The sequence below is a fragment of the Mesoplodon mirus genome (genome assembly GCF_964341445.2).
Source record: "Mesoplodon mirus genome assembly, chromosome: 11".
Classification (NCBI taxonomy): Eukaryota; Metazoa; Chordata; class Mammalia; order Artiodactyla; family Ziphiidae; genus Mesoplodon; species Mesoplodon mirus.
In genome coordinates this window covers 67,528,452-67,546,450 of record NC_138987.1, presented here as the reverse complement: position 1 = coordinate 67,546,450, position 17,999 = coordinate 67,528,452, and the positions used below count along the sequence as shown (strand labels likewise).

The window sequence follows — 17,999 nt, the reverse complement described above, 5'->3', positions numbered from 1 at the left end:
TGTGCATCTATCCCATGTGAGACAGTCACACTGACCCCAAAAAAGATACTTTAATGTTAAAAGTGGTCTATTTTAAGGGTAGGAGGCCTTCTGGGCAGGAATGGGTGGTGAAGGAAGAGGCTAAGAGACAATGTTCTATTTTGGTAGTGGTCACAGGGCAGCCACTTCATAATAATTTCTAACCTATTCACATGCTTTATAAACTTGTAAATATATGTGTATTTCACAAAACAATTGTTTTAGGAATGTGTTGTATGGGCAGACACTCACCTCTGGTTATTCTCCCCAGAGGACAAGGCAAAGGAAAAAATGACATTTGGGAGAACAAATGTGTCCCATTCAAACCTAGTGAAAGTTGTCATATTCCAGCCCGTGTCCCCAAGTATCTGCAAAAGCAGCTCCTCCCACCCCTGTGACCTTCTTTTATCTGGCATATAACCATAAATAAAAACACACAAACATCAACTAACAACTTCAACTTTTAATAATGGAAACGATTTGCCATACCAGAAACAATTTTAGGGAAGAAACTCTTCCCCATAAAAATAAACTCATCAAAATTATAAATATTATAATTTTTTTACTTCTGCGATTTAAAATGCTCCCCTGCGATACTACCGCTTCATTTAACCTCGTTCCTGTACCATCACATATTGAAGAGAAAACAGTATTACAGCAAAGCTTAGATAGTTTAATTTAACATAAGAATTTGTACAAGGATTTTTAAAAATCTTTGGCCGCAGTGGCCTTTTACACGTTAAAAATGCTGCTGCAGTCACCAGTGTTTGGGAGAGACCGTCGGTCTTCAAGAACTATGAACCGACAGAATTTCAACACAGTAAGTTTTCCAAATTGCAACTTGTAGTGCACATGACAATGAGCAAGGTCCTGGATAATACAGACGAGGATGCCTAATTTAGACAATCTACTTCAAGTAAAAAAAAAAAAAATTTCACAGATACCCATCAGCTACTACTTTAAGGTTCTAACAGTGTCTTCATCTGAGAAACAAAGGCTTCACAAAATATGAACTTACTGGGATGGGTAATTAAAAGACCAGGTGGTCGATAACAGTATACTCACACCCAAGCCATCATCTGAATAGTAAAACCAGTATGAAAATCATGAAGGCGTTCCCTGAACAATGAAGGTAAAAGCGCTGGATGACAATGTCACTAAAACCTCACTGATGCACTAAAAAGAACTTACATGCAAAACTAAACAAGATGTGCCATACATATTTTATAGCTATTTCTACTTTTTTTGTCTTTCCAACTTTCCTTAAAAAGCTTAGGAAGATATGATTGTCTCAGTACGTGTGTGGCACAGTAGAAGCGACACAGCAAGACGGGTGTTCTCTGAAAAGTCAGAAGAGCCACCGAGAACAGAAATGCAATTAAAAAAAAAAGGCACAGTTCACTTAAGAGGCAAAGAACTGAAGCACCTTGGAATTTCAAAAAGAATCCATTAGGTGTCACCAAAGTGTTAACAATTCCTTGGGAATTTATAAACAAACAATATCTAGACTAAAAATAGACTGGCACAGTACACCTTTCCTGTTGTTTTCAGATTAACTGCTGCGTAAAATGAGGTTATTAACCTGCTTTAAGGAAGGCTCTTATTGCACACGCATTTCTTTGGTTTGCAGGAACATGCACTTCTGTTAAAATGTTTCCATAAAGAACCCCCCCTCCTGTGTGGTCCGCTGGGGGTGGACACTGCCCGCCGCCTTACAGCCAGGTCACCCTTTGGAACTGAGGGTCTTGACTGTCCTGGGTCTTTAATCCATACCCCTGTTCTACATTATGTAAGATCGCACTTCTATTGAGAAGACAAAGGGAGAAGGGAAAGCAGGGAGGAGAGGGAAGGAGGAAGGGAGGGAAAGACAAAAGGGAAACCGAGGGAGACGGGGGAGGGACTGTCACAAGTACACTGGGAGCTCCTCACCTGACAAATCCCCCGGACGCTAACAATCAGGGCAATTGCCTCCTCCCCAAACTCCTTTTCCACTTTGAAAAGGACCTCGGGGGAGAACTGTCACTTCACAGGAGTCACAGCACATGCTCACTGCCCCATCGGCCCAGAGAAGCTGCACCAATCAGACCTCCGGGAAGGAAGGCAGAATGGGCGCTGGCCCACCGAGAGGGCAGCTCCGTCCCCCTGTTTGAAAGATCCACCTGCCTTCTCTGGTCAGCTGCAGTTAGTCCCTCCTTCTGGTCCAACTCCTACTTACTTTGGTTCTGCTCCCACATTGTGCTCACTCACATTGTCAAGCAATAGGACAATGCATTTCACGTCTCTAAACTGAAACTTTCAACTCGTCTACAAGCAAATTCACCTTCTCCTCTACCATCCACTTGCCCAAAACACCTCCCGTCAGGGCTCCCCACTTCCACCCCACCTTGTTCCACACTTGCCCTTTACTTTCTTTGTCAGACTCCTCCAACATCCTTCACCAATTCCTCAGAGTTCCTAGCTTCCTGTGCCCTTCAATTCACATGGATCGTTTCCTGTGACATTTCAAAGAAAAAACAAGTAACAGACAGGTAGTTTCAACATAAGACAAGTATTCAGATAGATTCCTCGTTAAGCTTTTAAAAAATCATTTGCACAACCTTAAGCTTAACATCATCATCACATACTTAAAATAACTAAAACAAAATAAGAGAAAAGGGGGAAAAAAACCCAGAGTCCATGCTTCAAAACACTCTAGAATGCTCCAGATGAGACTACAGGTTCACAGCTTGCCGAGAGGTAACACCGCAGTGCCTTAACAGAACAAGCTTGCAGAATCCCTTACAGAGGCTGCCCAAGGTACAGGATGCTGCGTGACCGGTTTGGGGAACTAGATCTAGAGATTTTTAAAGGGGAAAGGCCCTAGCATCACGGGGCAAGAGAACCGCCCTCCGACAAGAGACACACTGGCTGCTGGTTTGCACGCAGGTCCCGCACTGTCCCCAAGGGGCAGGGAGCCCCACGCTTTACCCGGGTTTCCAGGCCTCACTGAGGGCTTCTTCCAGCTTGTGTCTGTAGGCCGCATAGCGCTCCTTCAGGTTCTGTAGCTGTTCATCTTCTTCCTTATCCAAGATCCGCAAGAAATTCTGTAGCTCTGGCAGGCTGAAGGCTTCCCACTGGGAGAGAACACAAATATGAAAAAACGCCAGGTGTTTAATTCAGCATCACGACTTAGGAATGCGGACGCGAGCACAGGGAGGTGTGGCTGCCCTCCCCTCCCGAGGCACACTGCCCAGCACTGCCCGGCTCTCTCAGAAGTCCTGGTGGACAAGAGCTGAGCCTCCAGACCAGACCTCCACGCCCTCCACTCCCTGCTCAGCTCACTCCCATCGCCCTCTGCCCCCCTCCTCCCAGCTTCCTCCAACAGGGCTCTAAGACCAAAGTCCTCCTTATCCCTAAGTCCATTAGACACTCTGACCCCCAGAGGCATGAGAGAGAACTACACACTTCCTCCACCTTCCCTCTATGGGGAGCCCTCACTGTCACTGCCTTCCTTCCCATCAATCTCACCACCTCCTAGGCAGCTCTCCCTAGGGCTGTCCACTGCCATCTTCTCCTCCATCCCTGGGACAGCCTCCCAGCTCCACCGAACAGCCAGCCTGAATATGAATACTCTCTGTAAAATGCCAATCTAAGCATGACCCTCCCCTGCTTGGAATCATTCAATGGCTTCCCTTGGTTGTTTCTGCTAAGTCTGAAAGACCCTCCCCTCTCCAGCCCCATCTCTCTCGCTGTGCCCCTCACTCATTACCTGACATGGCTTTGCACATGCTCTCCCTTCCTCCACTTCGCCTGGCGAACTCCTTCTCAACCTTCAAGTCCCAGCTTAAATGCCACTTTCTCTAAGAAGCCTGCCATGATTTCCTCCCCTTCTCTCCCAGCCAGGATTAAGTCTATTAGAGGCTCTCACTGAGCTCTGGTAGCCTTGAACACAACCTGATCACAAAAGATCTAAAAATTTTTATAATTATTTGCTTAGTATCTCTCTCGCCTACACTGCAGCTATTGTACTTCTCACTATTTGGGCTTTGTCTTTGGCCCTTGAGTTTCTGAGTTCTCTTTCTCTAATAGCAGCTGGTACTTAGCAGGCACAAAATAAATGTTTGTCGGGTTTTTCTTTAAAATTTTTTTAAATTTAAGCAGTAAGTATCAAGAAGGGTATATGGCTTCACCTGGGAGGGTTTTTTAAAATTTTTCAACCTACACGTCCTCCCCGCCCAAAAGGAGGCCCTGGGTCCTGGGCTGAGAATCACTGTCTCGGCCAGGAGCAATTTCTGATGGGGGATTCCCAGGGGTATGAGGTAGGGAAAAGACGAGATAACCTAATACAGGTGCAGAGAGAGGAGACAGAATAAAACCACCAAGTGGGCCAATGACAGAAGGCTCTCAGAGGTTGAGTGTGAGCTAGTTATTAAAGAAAATGAGAAGTGAAGCAGGAGAGCAAAACTTTCTACATTAGAATATTCTGTTAATTTAAAAATTAGCATCTTATTTTTCACATAAATTCTTCAAAGTAAAGACATTATAAAATATCATCTCCCTCCCACTCCCTGACAGCTATGGAAAGTTTCTTCCCTCAATTCAGTTAACCTTGAAAACCTGAGAAACAGAACACACTACAGAGGTCAGAACAGCAGCCCGGATCATTAGAACACAATGTAAAGTGAATTTCAAAACTAAGCCAACGTAATACCCTCCCAGACAATGTAGCCCCAACTGCACTGAACTCTGTGCAACACTTAGAAACCAGCACCAAGAAAGACAAGACGCTGACAAGACTACGCTGCTGCATCTGGCTTGGGCTTGCAGAGGGAAGGCTGCTATGTGCCAAACTCAGAAGCCGAATTCTAGACTTCTGCACCCAGCTTCCTCCCCAAAACGAGAGTGGATTTTAAAAATTTCAAAACATGAGAATCGAAAGAAGCTTCCAAAATGTCCCAAATCATTGTCTTCCTAAAACTTCCTAGTTAAGTTCCAATTTACACTGACACATAAACATACTCTTTACTAAGCCTGTTTACATACATTTCTAATTTGCGACTCAAAACCGACTTTTCAAGTCTTTAGTCCCACTTTACAGATTTTAAAACTGAGGACTGAAAAGATTAGAACATTTATCCAACGTCGTGCTCCTAATCTAACAAGAGGAACAGTAGGAAGCAGAGTCTTGGTTTCCTAACTTTTAACCTAGAAACTCTATTCTCACTGCATTACAAAATGTTCTACATGGACAATTCATTCCATTTCCGATTCCAGACAAAAGGTTGAGACCCAGAGCTTGAGAGATTTCCTCAAGTGACACTTGATCTAGAAGGACAGTCTGAAGTGCTTTTTCCTTCAACTGAGTTGACCTAAATACAATCCTCCCTGAAGAGAAAATGGCAAATGATGCACGTAGAAACATAACTTCTTAATCATCTGGGCAAAGAGGAATGAAAGATTCTAGAAAGTTAAATGTCTTTTGTAGTAAAGAGATGGCGTTTCCTTTTACTTCCCTTTAGAGCGAAGGAGCCTGGGGGCTTTGGTTAGCAGCAAACATATGGAGAGTGTCGACTTTCAAAGCTCAGCTGGATTAGAGTAATTTGGAGGTAGAGGGGTGAAAATGACTCTCTGGGTGGAGATCAAGTTAAAAAAAATGTATTTCCTCCCACCTCTGAAAATCACAGACCAACATAATGAGTGTTATAAAAGAATTATATTGTAGGCTAACTTTGGGTTCATTTCTGACAACTCAACACACAGGAAGGCACCCTCCCTCCACAAGACAACCTCTCCTCCCATGACAGGCAGACAGACACACAGACGGACACACAGGCACACACATTCCCTCTCCCCTCCGCCGCCCCCATCCCGTCCTCCTCCGCAATGGTAGAGTCACTTGAGCAGAGCAATAAGACAGGGCCAGCTGGTCTGCAGAGTCCAAAGCAAGAAGGAACAATCACTTACCTCCCCAAATTCATGTTCACGAAGAACAAAACTGAGTGTGTCTGTCCTGGGCCCTGCTACCAAACGCAGAAAGAGTGGATGTTCCCGGTCTGAGAGCTTGCAGGCGTAGACTGGTGAGGAACAAGCGCCATGTCACAGACAGAGCACGACATCATTCCCCAGACCAGCACCCCTCCCCACCCTGCCCCCAGACCAAGGCAACAGTGTTACTACCCTGGCTACCAAGGCACCATCCTCCTCATCTTGTTACCAATAAATAGCCCACAGTGGAATGAATTCCATACTATTTCCATTCTATCTGCATAATAGAAACTGTGCCTTGATGAAAAAGGAAACCATTCTCAAGAATGAATTTAAATGAGTATGGCTCCTCAAATGGGCTTATGATTAATTCTGCTCCTCCTTTTAGAAAGCAAAATAAACTTTAAAAAAGGATCTGCAAACCCCTTTAAAAACAATAAAAAAAATACCATCCCAAGAACATGAAATCAGAACTTTAGAAGCAAATCTCTCTACAGATTAATTTAGAATTAGCAACCACAAACGAAGCAGCCCATCCAAACACAAGCTCTGGTGGGTAATATATCAGCAAGATGCTATCACTGTCAGATTATGCAGCTGAAGTCCAGGTGGGCAGGCAAAGAAGCTGGCAGGACAAAATGCCATCAATTGACCTGTATTATTTCAGTACTTCTGGATACAACTGCATTCCATGTGCTGATTTCCCTGTAGATGTAAACTTCCCCCCACTGCTGAGCCTGTGTCCTCTGGAGGACAGGAACCTTACCCTATTCATCTCTGTATTCTGCAGGCCCAGCCCATAATACGGTTTGAAGAAACATGAGCATACTCAGCATCTAGCTGGGTTTCATCCCCAGGCAACCAAAGGATTTTCCCATCATGCCAAGGTGAGTTTATTTTCTGCTCCAGCTGCTATAGGCTCAACCCAGAAAAATTAGGAAAAGCTTAAATGTTCACATATACACACCATTTTCAAATTAGCACTTAGTGAATCACTGAATCACTTGTTGTCCACCATTGCTATCAATTTCTGTTCAATGATGACCTGACCTGGAATATCTTATTCAGTTTCATGCAGTAATTTAAGATTCTCTTTTGAATCCACTGATTGTGGGTATTAAGTTCAGACAGGCGGACCTCAGATCAAAATGTTATTTGCCCATTGCATGCGCCTCTGGGGGGCCAGGGGGCCAACACGCCCCCGGGTAACACCTAGTGCGAGGCAGGCTAAGGGAAAAGGAGAGCCCAAGGCTGCACCATTTACATAAGTCTGCAATGTACACTAATATACATGTGCCTCCTGATCCTCGGGTCTCGGGAATGCAAGGCCACCAATTACTCCATGTTCGGATGCACATCCAATGTCGATGTGCTACTGAGAACTTCAAGCTCAGATGCATTCTTTTCTGTCCGAAAGAGAATTAAAACCAAAGTGATGGAAAAAAGAAAAGAAAAAAGGCTATCCTCCTGTGCACATCACAAATCCTCCATAAATACCCATCACATGTGGATACCTCTGGGCTCCTAAGACCCACAACTGTCCAACTGAAAGACACAGAAAGCCAAGAAGCATTAAGCACACACCGTGATCACCATTTATTCCAGAATCTGGCCCTGGGCCCTGACATAACTGACACACCTATCACTCCCTTCCACTAATGAGGCCAAAAGACAGAAATAAAAGCAGGGACCATTTTCATTTTAAGTGTGGCAGGGTACCTTGATCTTCCCTGTGACAACGCTTATAAAGTGCAAACTTGGTAGGGCTCTCGGTCACAAGAAACTTCTTGAGCAGGGCCTCGATCACTTCCCCGACAGTGTTTGTGCTGCTGATGTGAAGTGTATTCATACAGCCATTGCTACTGGGAGCAAGTTTTCCAGAAGTCTGTGAAGGTTTGCAGAGTTCCATCTGTACTTTAATGAAGCCAGTGTAAATCCCATTTGAATTCTGAAGCAGGAATAAAAACACACACATTAGCTGGGCATTTTAGGGAAGGAGCATATCAAAACAACAACAAAAAAGGAAGGTGAAACACTCCTTCTCTTGCTCTTTTCTTTTTCAGCTCTGTGGCAGAACCTCACTCAAGACTGCCCCTCAGGGAATGACCTCGGGGGAGGTTAACACACTCCAGGAAAGTGCTTCCAGAGGCGAGGTCTGCAGGGCAGATGTGGGGACCAAAGTCCAGGACTCATGCCACTGAAGCTACATGTGAAAGGTCAGGGTCCACGGGTGAGGTTACAATCCCCTGGCACAGATGCTGGCCAAACCACAAGGCTTATTAAAGCTTGGGGATATGTCCAGGCTAACTGCACAAAGGAAACAACATCAAAGGATGACCAGCTATTACACAGAAAAAGAAAGTCACAATTAGGACTTTGAAATACTCACGTAACAAGGAGCAGACGGGAAGAAAACAAGCTATTTTCATTCCTAGTGGTACCAGAGATTACCAATTTTGCTTAACCTATTTTATATAGCATGGGATCTGCCACAGCATGGGATACATGATGAGGCATTTCAGACACCTCAAGCAGCAACATTTTTAAAACAAATTCAAGTTATGATGTGAACTATAGACATTATAATACAAGCACTTGTCTTTTTTTTGGTGGGGGGCGGTGTGGGGAGGCCAGGCCACACAGCATGCAGAATCCTAGTTCCCCAACCAGGGATAGAACCCATGCCCCCTGCAATGGAAGCACAGAGTCCTAACCACTGGGCAGGCAGGGAGTTCCCAAGCACTTGTCTTTTTTGATTTAACATGGTATTGATGTCTCCTTCTATATATAAGTATGTTTTTAACAGCTTTATTGAGGTACAATTTTTCCATACAAAAAACTGCACATATTTAATATACACAATTTGATGAGTTTAGCACTTGTCTTAACTGATGTAGAATTATTATTTCTTAGTTGCTAAAAATAGTTATAATAGTCTGGTCTTCACTTTTAACTTTTAGTATGTTTAGGTAAAAAACATTGTAATGTTTGATTTAAACAAATCTTCAGGTGTTATAAATAAATGACACAGTTAACACAGAACATGAAAAATCTCCTTTATAGGCCATTATTTTTCTTCCTTTCCACAAGGTCAATTTATAATACTAATTCACTCATTCATTCTTGTGGAAAGTATTATACAACACTTCACTTTTTTTTTTTTTATCTTTGAAGCGACATGGAAACTTGCATGTTTTAATCTCCAAGGGGAAGAGGAGGGATGTGGAATTTTTCTGCCTTGATAAAAACCGTGTTTGAAGAAGGAGAAGTATGACTGCTAGAATAATGAGGAATAATCTTGAGATCATCCGCTGTCTCCCCTTTTTGGTGGAGTCCCCCTAGGGAGGGATCCTTTATCACAAGGGTTTATATTTAAAAGCTCCTCCCCAAGGGTCAGAGAATTCAGTAGGGCCTGTTCTAACCGGTCGCCCTGTCCTTTGCTGAACTCTGTCAGTTCACAGTCAATAGACTGCCAGGCAGGGGTCCAAGGGCCCTGGACACTGGCACCGAGGGATGGCAGGGGCCTCGAGGAAAGTCATCAAGTGGATGGGCGAGGCCAGACCAGTTACAGGAACGTGCATCTGGCTCTGCCTTGGGTCCCCTTTCTTCGTCACTAAGCCTGTGCTTCTCCCTCCTACACCCTTGCTCCCCACCGAGATTCTAACAGTATCGGCACAAAGTTGCAGGAGCCTGAAACAACAGTGTAGAAAGCTGAGTATTACATACTCCATAATACACATTTTTCCCCAGCTGAGAAAAATCCGAGCTCAATTAGATCCCAATCCACGGGCACAAGATCCTTTTCCTGACACTTCCAAATTTATTTACACAAGATAAAACTTATCTAAGGCCTTATTAGAATCTGAGTTACTGCCCATGTGTTAAACAGGCAAGGGATTACACTCAGTGTTAAAAATCCTTTGGGGGTCATAACGTGTTTTAAAATAAAATTTTAGGAAGTGCTGATTGATTTTGAGATAAAGCTACTTCAAAATACAGCTTTCATTTGAAAGATGCAGAAATATCCCATTCTCCGGTCCTGTATACCTTGACCATTAAGGTTCTGCAAGTATGATTCAGAGATTTTAAAACATACAGACTGTAGTAGCAACAACTTATAGTTGTCTTTCAACACGTGTCAACCTAAACAGTATTATTAGTATGGGTGCTCACCAAGGTCATCTTCAACTTGTCTGTGACTGCTAAGTTGTATTTATGAACTTTCTCTTTGATTTCCTCTTTGCTGAGGTAATTGTGGGTTTCCTTATCTTTCTCCACATCCTAGAAGAAAAATAAGCCAAGTCACACATGAGCGATCACAGAAAAAAATGCAGATAAGCCAGGATTCTTTTCACATTCCATATAACAACAACTACGGAGCACTTTACCTTGACACACACACACACACACAAATCCTATGAACTTTATGATCTTTATAGCTTTACAATCTTTACCAGCAAAAAGTATGGTAGTTAATAAGTGTTAAACTGGCACTAATCACTGACCTGACCACAACTACCAAGAAGGTCATTTAATCTTCCAAGCAAATCCTCATGCCAAGATAGAAGTAACCAGACTTCCTGGACCCACCCACTCTCATCCCCTGCCCCTCCCAGTCTCACCCCACCCTTGCCTCCCCCCACACTCTGCAGGGGAAGATTTTAGTTAAATCCTCTCATCACTGTGAAACATTCACTAACTGTCTTTGTCTAAAGAGCTCAACCAGTGCATGACATCATGCGATGGCTAATATAAAATCACTGATGGCCACACTCCAGAATCTGTTGGCCCCATGAAGTCCAGTATACCAGGCACCTGACTTATATTACATTTATTTATCCCAACAACTTAACCAAGTCGGCATTTTTACTAGATGAGATCAAGTTCTAAGAAGTAAATCAACCTACTAATAAAAACTTAACTGCTCTGCAGAAGGGCTGGAGCTTACCTGAAAAACCTGATTCCAAAGCCCACCAACCCTCAGTAACTCCAAGTACTTCCATATGGGATCCCCATTTAATCCTCACTAATTAGCATCCCCTTGTTACAGACAGGGACACTGAGACTCACAGAGTTCAAGTGGCTTGCCGGGGACAACCCTACTAGTTAAGAGACCAAGCTCAATTTTCATCCAGGTCCTCTATGTTGTTTCCACTAAATCGAATAGATCCCCACCATTCCCGTGTGGGTGTTTGAAAACGTAAAGGAAAGGCCTGCATGATCAGATTCAAACCTGAGAAGCAACTCAAAAAAGATGAAGGGTCCTAACAATCTTCAGGACAGAGAGGAAGAACAGTAAGATCGGATGATTTCTCCCCCAACCTCTTCTCCAGCCAGATAATCACCCCAACCTCACAGCTGGAGGTTATCCAAGCAGGTGTTTGCTCCCACCTACGCACTGTGAGCTACTGTGATAGATACACATGGAACGGCCACAACAGAAACTGCAGGAGAGCTTTAAGGGTATAAAATCCATTCAGGTCTCAAGTTCCTGGATTGGAGACCCCGAAAGGGGTGTGCTGACTACAAGTCATCTCAGTAACTTTTCGATTCCAGACCTGTCCTAGTGTGGGCTGAGGGGTCAGTGTTGGGGGGACGGCATGGTCACGGCCCAGCTTCAGGAGCAAGCCTCGAAGTCCCTTGGGAGCATTCTATCTACCAATGTAAAACCCCAGTGCAGGGCTTCCCTGGTGGCGCAGTGGTTGAGAGTCCACGTGCCTATGCAGGGGATACAGGTTCGTGCCCCGGTCCGGGAAGATCCCACATGCCGCAGAGAGGCTGGGCCTGTGAGCCATGGCTGCTGAGCCTGCAAGTCCAGAGCCTGTGCTCCGCAACGGGAGAGGCCACAACAGTGAGAGGCCCATGTACCTCAACAAAAAAAAAAAAAAAAGAAAAAAGAAAAAAAAACCCAATGCAGTCTTATTTTTGGTGTCAGTGGTTAGGGGGAGAAAAAGCCGTAGATTAAAATAACTTTTCAGAAGCTTCAATGACTATTTCCAACGTGTCTCTCACATTTCTCTGCTGGCCCTGACCCTTCCAATCCACAATTAGGCAGCTACAGGCCATAGCTAAAGTAGAAAATGAGACAGTCTCTGTTTCAACATTCATTTTTCACTATGAACTGTCCAAAGACTCTTCAAAGCATATCCTAAAAAGTATACAATAAGAGGGGGGAGGGATAAATTAGGAATTTGGGATTAAGAGATACACACTACTATATATAAAATAGATAAACAACAAGGACCTACTGTATAGCACAGGGAACTATATTCAATAGCTTCTAACAATTTATAATGGAAAAGAACCTGAAAAAGAATATATGTATCTGGGGACTTCCCTGGTGGTCCAGTGGTAAAGAATCCGCCTTCCAATGCAGGGGACGCGGGTTCTATCCCAGGTCGGGGAACTAAGATCCCACATGCCGTGGGGTAACTAAACCCACGCGCCTCAATGAGAGAGCCCACACGCTGCAACCCACAGAGCCCATGCACGCTGCAGCCTGTGCACCACAACCAGAGAAAACCCGCACACCACAACTAGAGAGAAGCCCAAGCAGATCGTGTGCCGTAACGAAAAGATCCCACAAGGCTCAACAAAGATCCCGTGTCCCGCAACTAAGACCCGATGCAGCCCAAAAAAAAGGAAAATAAATTAAAATATATATATATAGATGTATCTATAGATATATAGATATATATAAAACCGAATCACTTTGCTGTACACCTGAAACATACTAAATCAACTACATTTCAATTAAAAAAAAGAAAATAATTATAAAACAAAAAAAATTTTTTAAGACCAAAAAAAGTATACAGTAAGAGATTTTCCATTTCATGGGGGTGGGATGTGATGATGGCAGGGCAAAGGGTGCTGGGAAAGTGCCGCATTCCAGCCAGACCTGGGCCTAGTCTGGGTCTGTCACTGACTAATCCTGTGCCCTGGGCTACTAACCTGTCTGCATCTGCTCCCTTGTTTCCTATCAAATAAAGGGACTGGAGTAGACATCTCCAAGGTGCTTCCTGCTTGCAGAGATTTGCTTCCCCAGTGTGACCAATGGGACAAGATGATTCCACTCAAGTAATCGAGGAAACCAAAGGCTCACCATTAAAAATATATATAACAGCAAATTACATGAATATTGTAGCACAGATACACCCTAGGGGCTTACTACTTAAAGAAGAAGGAAGAAGTCTAAGAATGAAGAGGCGAAGAAGGGGTGATGGGAGTGATTAAGAGCAAAGGGCAGGGTGGTCAAGTTATCTTGGTCAGTTTTTTGTTTTTCATTTTTAAATGTCTGTTCAATTTATTTGCCCCTTTTTTTTTTCTTTTGGCCACGCCACGACGCTTTCAGGATCTCAGTTCCCCAATCAGGGACTGAACCTGGGCCACAGCGGTGAAAGCGCCAAATCCTAACCATGCCAAATCCTAACCATGAGACCACCAGGGAACTGCCCCATTTTGGTGAGTTCTTAATCACAGGTTTTGCTGATGCTACTGGACTTAGCATCCACCCTGAGGCCTCCTCAAGTCAGCCTTCCCAGAAGCTTGAGCAAAGTCAAAGGAGCAAGCCAGTCTGGCAAGAGAAACTTGCTCTGGGTCATCCAAATACAGATAACTGAGACATGCTTGTATAACCACTCTGCTGTCTTCATCAGAGATTAAACCCCAGGAAACTGTAGGAAGCAACGACAGAAAACAGGTGGACCCAAAGATCCCTTCCAAAGCTAAAATCTCACTATTAAAAGTGAGATCAACTGGAAAGCAAATCCCAGAGAAGCAGCTAAAACCTAAAGGGCTATGATCCTGTATTTCTTTTCATCAAAGTATAATTGACTTACAATATTATATTAGTTTTGGGTATACAACATAATGATTCAATATTCTTATACATTAGAAAACAATCACCACTGTATTTTTTTTTGGCCTTGAGTCATAATAACAGGAAAAGAGTTGCTTGCATTATTTCTGATGAGAAATTAGTTGTCTTCTTTTTTCAATTGAGATATAATTACATATAACATTGTATTTGTTTCAGGTGTACAGCATAATTTTATATGTATATAAGAACGATCACCACAGTAAGTTAACACTCATCACCATACATAATTTTTTTTCTTGTGATGAGAACTTCTAAGATCTACACTCTCTTCTGTGGTCTTGTTTTTGTTTGTTTTTACCGCACCCCACAGCTTGTGGGATTTTAGTTCCCCAACCAAGGATCGAACCCGTGCCCCCTACAGTGGGAGAGCAGACTCCTAACCACTGGACCGCTAAGGAAGTCACTGTGATCTAGTATATTTAAGTCAACTGAGGCAGCAACTGTACACCAAGGCCACAGATCAAGGCCTATTCATTCAACAAATATTTGCTGAGCAGAAGCTGTGTGCCAGGCCTTGCTCTGCATGGGGATGTCAGACACCACCTCCTCCCTCATAGCACTTCCTGTCCAGCACAGGTGGAGTATGAGTGAGGAATGTCAAAGAAAAAAGGCTTCCAAGATAACTAAGCACAGTTCCTCTGAGTGAAGGAGTCTGGCAGCAGAGGGAAAGGCACAGGAGTCTCAAGCTCAGGCCCTGGAGCGGAGGACACTGGTTTCTTTTAGTGTCAGAACTGGAGAAAGTCTCCTGATCTGGAAAACGTCTGGATTGTTTGCCACTTTAAAAGAGACCCCCCGGGCTTCCCTGGTGGCGCAGTGGTCGAGAGTCCGCCTGCCGATGCAGGGGACACGGGTTCGTGCCCCGGTCTGGGAAGATCCCACATGCTGCGGAGCGGCTGGGCCCATAAGCCATGGCCGCTGGGCCTGCGCATCCAGAGCCTGTGCTCCGCGACGGGAAAGGCCACAGCAGTGAGAGGCCCACGTACCGCAAAAAAAAAAGAGAGAGAGAGAGACCCACCCCCCACCTCTTCCTCTCACACAGGGAAGAATCCTGTCTGTCCTCCAAACACAGTGCCTTTGGGAATACGGCTATCTTCGCATATCTTCGCAGGACGGAACCCAGAAGGGAGGAAGTAGGTATAATGCGTACAGAAGTGAAATCAAGAAGCAGAGGGTTAAAAAAAAACCCGTGTGGTGGGCATGGAACAGAGACAGCGGAGCACAGACGTTCACCTTTAATTGTATGGCGAGGAGAGGAAATGGCACGGGCGCGTGAGTCTGTGAATGCACCCATTATTGTTCTTGGCAGCCGAGGAGGGTATGATGCCACGGCTGAGAGTGTTTGTTTGGGAAGTTACAGGTCATCTTTTTTTTATAAGCCACTTTTCTTTTACATTCCCCAAACCCTCCAGTTTCTCAGAGGGAGAGTTCTTCCATGCAAAATTATAAACCCTAGACTCTTCTCTCATGTTTACATCTAGCAAGCAAGCCCTGGACGGCTGCTCTCGGGTTTGCCTCAGTTCCTGGGTGGGGTCACATCACTGTATTTACACCAGTGACCTTTCATAAAGGACACGCCCTACCTCGCAGACACACATGAATCCCAAGCACTGTGGCCCCGCCCTAGGCTAGAGCAGATTGTGAATCAAGACTGTCCAAGAATATACAGACCCCTACAAACTTGGACAAAGGGTCTGGACACTGTTTATACCCTTCTTGCTAACTTTTCTGTAATTTTGAACTAATATCAAAATTAAAGTTTTTTCCTTCCAGTTTTATTGAGATATAATTGACAGACAGGACTATATAAAATAATTTAAGTTAAAAATGCAACAATAGGGCTTCCCTGGTGGTGCAGTGGTTGAGAGTCCGCCTGCCGATGCAGGGGACACGGGTTCGTGCCCCGGTCCAGGAAGATCCCACATGCCGCGGAGCGGCTGGGCCCGTGAGCCATGGCCGCTGAGCCTGCGCGTCCGGAGCCTGTGCTCCGCAACGGGAGAGGCCACAATAGTGAGAGGCCCGTGTACGGCAAAAAAAAAAAAAAAAAAAAAAAAAAAAAAAGCAACAATAGGGCTTCCCTGGTGGCGCAGTGGTTGAGAGTTCACCAGCCGATGCAGGGGACATGGGTTCGTGTCCCGGTCCGGGAGGATCTCAGGTGCCGCGGAGCGGCTGGGCCCGTGAGCCAGGGCCGCTGGGCCTGCGCGTCCAGAGCCTGTGCTCCGCAACGGGAGAGGCCACAACAGTGAGAGGCCTGTGTACCGCAAAAAAAAAAAAAAAAAAGCAACAATAAAAATAAACCTAACAAATATAAAGCATCTGAGAGTAACTATGTGCTAGAGAAAGAGGGAGAGCGAGAAGGTGAATATGGCCCTACTGCTCCCTCTGTTTGAGCCTGGTGAAGGTTCTGTGGTCTACCGCTTAGGCATACTTAGGTCTGAATCACAGCTCTGCCACGTTCTGGCTGTGTGACCATAGGCAAGTTATTTAACCTCTCTGAGTCCCGGTTTTCTTATCTCTTTAGAATGTGAAAAGCAATATGGACTTTATAGAACTGTTATGAAAATATAACTCATTTATTATCAACAACTATTTATTGCCTGCCTACTGGTGCCCATCTCTGTACCAAGCACTTAAAGCCGGGAGAGACCACCGTGGTCCCTGCCTTTCTGCCTTTTCTTGGCTCACAGTCTAGTCAAGTTTGTCTTACTCTCTGCCCCACCCCCTGGCATGTGTGGGGTTGTTTTGTTTGCATTATAGACCTCTTTAAAAAATAAAACTAGTGGGCTTCCCTGGTGGCGCAGTGGTTGGGAGTCCGCCTGCCGATGCAGGGGACACGGGTTCATGCCCCGGTCCGGGAAGATCCCACATGCCGTGGAGCGGCTGGGCCCGTGAGCCATGGTCGCTGAGCCTGCGCGTCCGGAGCCTGTGCTCCGCAACGGGAGAGGCCACAACAGTGAGAGGCCCACGTACCAAAAAAATAAATAAAAATAAATAAAAAAATAAAACTAGTGACCCTTTTTTAAAAATGCAAATAGCATAGATTCCTTGACTGAGTGGAGGACAATACATGCACTGTGCCCGTGACAGGGGCATGACAGACAATAAGAGTGTCATCACCTCCCCACTGGTGGGTCCTGCCGCTCTCATGGGGAGCAGCTCTGACTCCTGGCCAGGTTTGGGGTCCAGCCTGTGTCAGTGGAGAAGGGTAAACTTACCAAGTCAACAGGGGCCTTCTCTAAGTGAGGCACCATTCCAAATTCATGAATTCCTACTTTTCATCTTCTCTCCAGTTGTAGAAACAGGCAGTCACCTACTCATGTCCCAAATAGACTGGGGTACCCAGTGCAATTACAGATAGAACAAATGCCAGCCTTTTATTGTGTATGGAATAAAACACCAAGCACCTTTCATCCTTAAGACCACACTTCCCTGGACCAGTCAGCCCTGCTGCAAATGGAATTCAGGGATAGCTCAAACGGAATGGAGTCTAGGTAATGACTCCTTCACATGTCTTTCTTCCAGGCTCTGTTCCAACAAAGACATCAAACCAAGTATCGTGTACCTAAACAAAACAGAAAAATCTCTTCTGGGAGAGATCCTTCTACTGCAATCAGGGAGGGACCTACAAGCAAATCAAAGCAGGTTTGCACATAAGCACAGTATGCAACAGTGATTTTCAGGAACTAGTGAGCAAGCCGTTTGGGGGGCTCAAAAGAAACTTTCAGCAAGTCAGGTTAGATGCTCCTGAACTAGATTTTAAAGTGTGATTAGCAGGAAAACACTGTCCTGAGATGTCCTTTAGGTGTGCAAAGTGGAAACCCTGTGATGAATACAGGAAGGGCTGTTACACAGAGCTAAGCTTGCAAAGCCCCAAGAGGGTCTTTTAGGCTGGGCACATGTCTTGCTCAACCCTGATGAATGTGTGCCAAGAAAGGCCACGGGAGACAGCTTCGTATTTACAGTTGATGTCTGTCAGACATTCCTCACTTGTGGTACCACAACCTCTAAGATGTTAAAGTAGGCAGAGGTGGACTTCCTTGGTGGTCCAGTGGTTAAGACTCCATGCTTCCACTACAGGGGGCGTAGGGTCGATCCCTGGTCCAGGAAGTTCCACATGCCGCAAGGAGCAGCCAAAAAAAAA

At 44.9% G+C, this 17,999-nt stretch overlaps 1 protein-coding gene across 1 annotated transcript in view; it reads right to left on the bottom strand.

Annotated features, from left to right (window-relative positions):
* Window positions 1-461: 461 nt before the first annotated feature.
* Window positions 462-17,999, bottom strand: part of RASSF3 (Ras association domain family member 3) — a 76,379-nt gene continuing 58,841 nt past the window's right edge. Inside the window, exons 2-5 of the mRNA XM_082635086.1 lie at window positions 10,156-10,263; window positions 7,702-7,930; window positions 5,962-6,071; window positions 462-3,131 (exon numbers count right to left, since the gene is read on the bottom strand). Coding sequence (XP_082491212.1) covers window positions 2,982-3,131; window positions 5,962-6,071; window positions 7,702-7,930; window positions 10,156-10,263 — 597 coding nt within the window. The 3' untranslated portion in view covers window positions 462-2,981. The remainder of the gene's footprint in view (window positions 3,132-5,961; window positions 6,072-7,701; window positions 7,931-10,155; window positions 10,264-17,999) is intronic.